At 32.9% G+C, this 7,558-nt stretch overlaps 1 protein-coding gene across 4 annotated transcripts in view; it reads left to right on the forward strand.

Annotated features, from left to right (window-relative positions):
* Window positions 1–7,558, forward strand: part of LOC108967389 (protein goliath) — a 109,959-nt gene that overhangs the window by 84,578 nt on the left and 17,823 nt on the right. For all 4 annotated transcript variants that reach the window (XM_018930762.1, XM_018930763.1, XM_018930766.1 and 1 more), the window contains 2 exons: window positions 3,894–4,846; window positions 6,794–6,926. In XM_018930762.1, the coding sequence (XP_018786307.1) occupies window positions 4,294–4,846; window positions 6,794–6,926 (686 nt within the window). In that variant the 5' untranslated portion in view covers window positions 3,894–4,293. The remainder of the gene's footprint in view (window positions 1–3,893; window positions 4,847–6,793; window positions 6,927–7,558) is intronic.

Consider the following 7,558-nt stretch of genomic DNA (forward strand, 5'->3'; position numbering starts at 1 on the left):
ATATATTTTTAGAAATGCATTTATAAAAAAAAACTTGTTAATTTGTTAATTTTTTTTAAAGAATATTTTTTTAGAAATTTATTATTAAATTTTTATGTTCAACGAATTTAAATATGTAAGCATAATCACCAAGCATGTTGCTAAGCACAAATCTTCCAGATATGCAAGTATTGCTTATGGCCACGTGCCCGAAAAATATAAAACGGCTGTTATTATGCCGCTACTTACACGGAATTTAGATTTTTCATTTTCTATATGGCGACAAGCCCTTGCTCTGTTTTGCGACTTAATTCTGTGTATGCTGATGTGCCATATATGCTTTTCGACTGGGTTCACGCATTGTGTGCCTATATTAGAAGAAGTCTTAAAATTTCAGCGCAATCAAAGCTCGTGCGGCAGGCACATGCTTCGCAGGCATAATGAGCAGACGCGAGCCAACAACGCACATATGAGGCTTATACAGATAGATATATAGCTTTTATGAACATATATCAGATATGTATACGAATATGTATATGTATGTGTATATGTATAATGTATATATGTGTATGATGTGACCACAGCGCATCCATCAAGGAGTTGTCAGCTTGTTCATAACGCCTTTTGTTATGCTAAACCCGCCAGCACAGCCTTTTGGCGCCAAATTGCGACTGAGTATGCTTTATCGCTTCCGTTGCGCATATGTATGTATATTCGTTAATAACAATTCTTTGCGCTGACGCTCAATTTATAATTTTGCGAAATTCTTTGATTGATTGCTTTGTTTTGTGGAATTTTACATTTTTTATATTAAATATATCGCAACTGCCCACACCTTGGCTTTGCGGCAATCAACTTTGTGGGACGTCAATCATGCCAAGCGCCAAAATGGCACTTCCTGCGACGAGGCTCACGAATATTTGTCGCTTGGCAGCAGAAACAGTAATCGATAGACGCGTGTAGCCACACAGAGGTGCGATAAATAGTGAACGGTGACACTTGATGACTCGCACATGGAATTGGCAGAGATTCAGGCGGTTCAGGTGTGAATGGCTTTTGTCGATATTTCGGCAAATTTGTTGCCCTTTTTGCTGCTGACACATATATTACATATATCACTTTTTTTCATATATGTACAAATATATATATATATTGTACCCAATTTTTCGGGTATTTTCACATCGCACTTGAGATCAGCGTCAAATCGTACCATTTTCTGCCTGCATTCATGCATTTTTGAATATGAAAATAAACCATTTTCGGGCCCATTTGTAGCATATGTATTCGGCGCAATGAAACCCTATTAGCTTATTGCAACGTGCCTAACCGTAGATAAATAGCTGCCTAAAGAGATATTATTTTTCTTTATATGTATGTATGCTACCACAAAATACAATACATCAGCCAAAGCCATTGTCACCCCTGGCTGTGAATATGTATATACCATATTTTATATATGTATATATTATATACTATATGTTTGGCTGCATGTTCGCCTGCATTCATATGTTATTACGTCAGGAGCCTTGAAAACCTCAATAGCATTTAAACGCACAATGACTTCGCCACAAAAGCTCATACTCATGCATTTTGCTCTCAAAAGATTGACAAGCCTTGAGATTTCGGATTAAAATGTTTTCATAAATGACATAAATATAATATTTTGATGAATATATGTATGTAATACTCTCAAAATCCATGCAAAATTTTTATTTGTGCAGAGCAGTGGCGGATCCATGGAGGGTTTTGGGCGTGAAATAACCCCACTGCCTAAAATCGCAGATTTTAAATAAAATTCAGCAGAAAATATGTTAGAAAGAAAAACACTCCCCAGAATTTATTTCAGTGGCGAATCAGTGGAGAGTACGGGTGGCAAAACCCCCCAAAATCGATTTTGAAAGAAATTAAGTAGAGCTTACGAAATAACATCTATATTAAAAATATGTTAGAAGGAAAAACATCCCCCAAAAATAAACTCTGGAATCGCCACTGGTTAAGACATATTATAAACAGTATGGCTAATTTGTTTCGACAATTTTTTCAACCGAGCAACTTTCGAAACTTCTCAAATTCAACCAAAATTCTCAAAAAATGTAATGCCTTTGAGAATGAATCTCGTGCTTTTACCATTCCATATGAGTATTGATTCTCACAAGAGTAATTTGTTGTAGAAATTGGTCAGTCTGATCGGGTTCACAGCAAAGCAACCTCAAATGAATCAGAAAGAGCAGAACATATACATATGTATAATTTATTCTGAGTTGAGTTCTTTCTATGGTTAAAAGACCTGGTGTACTGGGGTCTCTTTGAAAAATTCCGAATTATGACTGAATTGTTTGTGTCTTACAAAAATAATGATAATCCTACCAGAGGCTGCAGTTCCAAATTTGTCAAATTACTTGGCAAAATTTCTTAATTTGTGAATAATTGTTGTTGTATTTATCATACCCAGAAAATAGCTGGTTAAGTTGAAGTTGCCATCTAAACTGGCCGATAAAACTCAAGTCCCTCTATGAACAACTTTTTAATATGACAAGATATCTTCACGAAATTTTTCACAATTTATTATTCAAGATAGCGCTACCATCTTCGAGGTAATTGCTCAGATCGGATGACTTTAGCATATAGCTGTCATACAAACTGAATAATCAAACTCAAGTGCCTGTATGGACAACTTTTTTATTTGACAAAATATTTTCACAAAATTTGGTGTGAATCATTACCTAAAGTATTTCTATAATCTCCGAAGAAATGGTTCAGATCGGATTACTATAGCATATAGCTGTCATACAAACTGAGCGATCAAGCTCAAGTGCCTGTATGAACAACTTTTTAATATGACAAGATATCTTCACGAAATTTGGCACATATTATTGTCCAAAGCAAAACTACAATCTCTCAAGAAATTATTCAGATCGAACTACTATAGCATATAGCTGTCATACAAACTGAGCGATCAAAATCAAGATAAAGAAAACTTTACACCCTTTTATGGTATAAGAAATGCAATTGTGAGGGGTATTACAGTTAAAAATTCAAAAAGTTAACTTATTTTAGCTTTTTGTTGTATTTCTTTGACAGTTTATTGTCGATTTTATCACAACATATGCAATATCATTCTAAAAATATGAACAAGGCATGCAAACCATATATACCAGTCATATGTGTATAATCATATGTAGAATATATGTATATGTACATATATACATACATACATATACTACATGATATGTCTGTATATAATGCTGTACATATGTTTGTTCATGTGTAAAATTAGCTCATTCGAAATCGATGCAAATCGCACAATAACGTAACACTTAATTGCAAAACAATACTCAACGGCTAAATGAAGTATATCTGATCTTTAAAATATTGATAAGAGAAGTGATGACGTTGAGCGAAAGAAGCATGTATCCTATATTAATCTCAACACTTATATGGTGCCTTAAAAACAAGTGCATTCCCCTGCCTCAACCCTCTCTTCAATGCTTGCTTGTGTACTCACCGCTGTTATTGTTATTTTTGTCTTTTAAAAATAACGCTTTCCACAGCTTTTATTTAAAAACAAAAATTTATAATTAATTACTTAAATCAATACGAACACCTTTGCCTACACTTACTCTCTCACTCTCCCACCACATTTCGCTCGCATTGTTTTGAGAGCTTCAATCAACAAAAACATTCACGAATCAATTGAGATACGCAACCGAACCGCCATTTAGCGAAATTCAAATCTTATCAGCGTCTTTGCGCACGAACGGTTCGAAACATGGCCATAACAGTAAACACAATTCAATGATAAAACGACAAATTAAAATACGAAAAAAAAAAATTAAGAAAAAATTATTTAACATCAAACAATATACTTACGTGTTCGGCCCAAATTAAAATTGTGTCTAATTTTTTCATTGCAGTACACTTGCGGCACTCGATGACGAGAGGTGTGTCGAAGACGTCGGTCCCAGCACTCGAGCAGAAAACGTACGAAACGCCAGCGACTAGCGCGACGTGTCTGCTTAAATATCAGAAGTGATTTCGAATCCAATGTGCAAACGAAAAGTGGCGACGTGCGAAAGCAGAGCGCAGCGTCTGGTCGCGTAGCAAAAAATAACAAGAAATAGTAAAAAAAAAAAAAAGTATTTGCAAGAAAAATTAGCAAAAAAGAAAAAATTAAAAAGTGTTTCAAAAGTGAATGTGCACATAACCTATATACATATATATACTCACACACCCATATACATATAATCGCTTCGTGTAAATAGGAGCTTCGTATCGCTCCAAACAAAATAAGCAATCATAGCAACTCAACTGAAAATGTGTTCCAAGGAGTTGCTGCTCTTAGCATGCCTCTTCCTGCTCGGCGGTCTGCGTTTGACCTCGACCACGACAACCACCACTTTTGTGGCGGCCATGTCCATAGCGAATCAGGATCTCGATCGTTATTTTCGCACGGCGAACGCCACCCAGATGCTCGCCAATGAGGAGCGTATCATCATAGATGTCTATAATTACGCCTATTTGAATTTCACCTACTTGAATGAGTTTGGTGAAATACGTAAGTTGGCGCATAGTGAGGAGAAGGCACGTTACGGTGAGGGTAAAGTGGATAGTAGAGAGGGTAAACTCGTACATATAAGCACGATTGGTAATATAACCGATGATACGGCTTGTACGTCCAAGATCGCCGGCACTAATGGTGAGAGTTTTCCACCCAAGGGTGTCGGTTGGATTGCGCTGGTGAAGCGCGGCTTTTGCACATTTGAGGAGAAGGTGAAACATGTGTACGATCGTGGTGCGATCGGTGTGATCATCTACAATGACAAAGCAGTCAACAATCTGGAGAAAATGCAGATTAGAGATCAACTGCGTAAGTATGCAAAGTAATTGTATTTGTTTAAGCGCTAGGGATCTAAGTACAACGATTACACTCACAGTAATCAATTGAAATAGCGCAGAATATGCCCTATCTATGATATTTATATTAGCAGATTTAGATAAGCAATTTTTGTACTTCTGACTGGGTAATTAAAAGATAAGGAAGTAATGCGAACAAGCAATTAATTACAAAATAGTGCTTACATATTATTGCTGTTAAATTACATATGTTATGAGACTCTGATTAATTAATGACTATATCAAATCTAAACAAATTAAAAATAAATCAAAAATTAACTTAGAAGTTAAACTAGAGTTGATATGAAATTCTGATTACTGATTTGTAATCAAAATAAAGTAATGATTACATTAGCTGTAATCAAACTGAAAATAAGTCAAAAATTAAAAATCAAATTGAAAATGAAAGTATATTTATTTTGAGTTTCTGAGTATTGGTTTGTAATCAAAATAAGGTAATGATTACATTAAATATAATCAAACTAAAAATAAAAATAAAATTAATATTACGTTAAATAGTTAATGTGCAGTTGTTATGACCGTCTAATTACTAATCAAAAAAGTAATGATTACATCAAATGCAAAATGAATAAAAAAATAAAAACACAAAAAATTAAAAAGTTAAGGTACAGCTGTTATGATTAACTAATTACTGATTTGTAATGCAAATAAATTAATGATTACATCGAATGTAATCAAATTGAAAAAAAAAATACAAATCCAAGAGTTTAAGTTCAGTTGTTATGAGTTTGAATTACTGATTTGTAATTGAAACTAATTAATGATTACATCAATTTCAATAACTTGCGATTACAAGTCACAGATATATGTTGTTTGTATTCAAAATGTTTAATTTTTTAATTAAATTGAAAATAAGTGCTTACAACTACTTCAGTATCTTATGATTTTAAATTAAAACATTAAGGCACCGTTATTAACTTCATACTGATTACGGATTTGTAATCAAAATTAATTACGGATTTCATGTACTTCAATATCCTACAATTTCAACTAAATGATAGTGGAGTTGTTATGAGATTCTTAGCAAACAGAATTATCAACTATTTAATTACCATTAAATTCTTATTAGTGAGAAAGTCATTATTTGCAATTGAATTGTTTAATCATTTTATAACCAGTGCATTTAATGCTTGCGTAATTTGTACATAAAAATGATAACTATGGCAATAGTACTTAAAATAGTATTGCTATTGCGAAATTAGTATTTAGCAATAGCTTCGATGCAAGCACTGGTAATGGTAATCATTATTTAGTACATACAAATAACAGAAATTCAGCGTATTTCATCATTTTACAGTTTTAGCATACATAATTAGCTATAAATGCATGTAATGTAAAATGTAATCATTACTTTTTAATTCCATTACTTTTATATAAAATTACATAAACTAGATATTGCTTTCAACTCTAAACATTTTATAATGTATTATGTAATGTAAAATGTAATCATTACTTTTTTAACTCCAGTACTTCTATAGCAATTAAATATACTCTTATCATTATTTTAGCCAAAATAGAATTTGTTATTGTTAAAACTCATACATTTAGCTAAAAGTATTTATACGATATTGGTAATGATAATTATACAGTTATTAAAACGTGAGCGAAGTAATTATAAAAATATTTTGCAGTACTAAAATTACACTTTCTTAAACTTTTCATTTTTTATTGTCATTACAACATAAATACTCAATAATAAATTTATTTTTGTTATTGTAATCATTACAGTAATTACAAATAATAATAATAATAATGGAATTTGCGCAGATTATTACGTTGAATTACTCAATTATATATTATATTAAAACAAAAATAATAATCTGGTAAATAGCCTATACCCTTACTAAACAATTAATCACAATAAAATTACATTACTTCATTACTTTCTTGCGCATTTCAGGCGATATAACAGCTGTGATAACTTATCTTGAGATTGGTTTGGAAATAGCACGAATCGTTGATCAAGGATTGCAAATGGATGCCGCCATCATAAAAGGCCGATCCGGTAGCCGACCACTAAATACGCTAAACAAGTACGTGTGAATATTTTATGATACCCCTTCTCTTAAGTATTTATTGCACTTATTGATAATGCCCGATGACTAACGAAAGCAGTAATGGCGGGTGCTAGCATCACTACCACTAGTAGAAAGTGTATCGTACTTTTCAGCTCGGGTGCAAATTTAAGCCGATCGCTGCACAAAGTGCTATCTTCATTCATAAAAGATCCGTGTGAAATTGTTGGTGCTTATTTTTAAGTATTTATTAAGAACAATAATGCATGCACTTGCTGAATGTCGAATGGTACGGTGAGATCTGCGACTGTGTTGAGTAATATCTCATATTTCTTGAAGGGATAACTTGAGAGTTGTATTCAATTTGTGTACCAGAAGGATATAAGGAAGGATGGGAGACCCTTTATAGTATATATTAAAAGTAATAAAGTGAACCGTCTGACAGGCTGCATCGATTTAGTCATGTTCGCCTTTAAATATGCGCACTAGTCTCTTAGTTTTTTAGCTCTTTTTATGAAAATTTGCACATGTTCTTTTCACCTCAAGAATCGGCCGATATGAGCGAATCGGCAATACCGAACCACTATAGCATATAACTGATATATTTATAATTTTTTAAGCAAAAAAATTATTAATTTTCAATATTTTTT

This window comes from Bactrocera latifrons, unplaced genomic scaffold (genome assembly GCF_001853355.1).
Source record: "Bactrocera latifrons isolate USDA-ARS-PBARC rearing strain unplaced genomic scaffold, ASM185335v1 scaffold_186, whole genome shotgun sequence".
Classification (NCBI taxonomy): Eukaryota; Metazoa; Arthropoda; class Insecta; order Diptera; family Tephritidae; genus Bactrocera; species Bactrocera latifrons.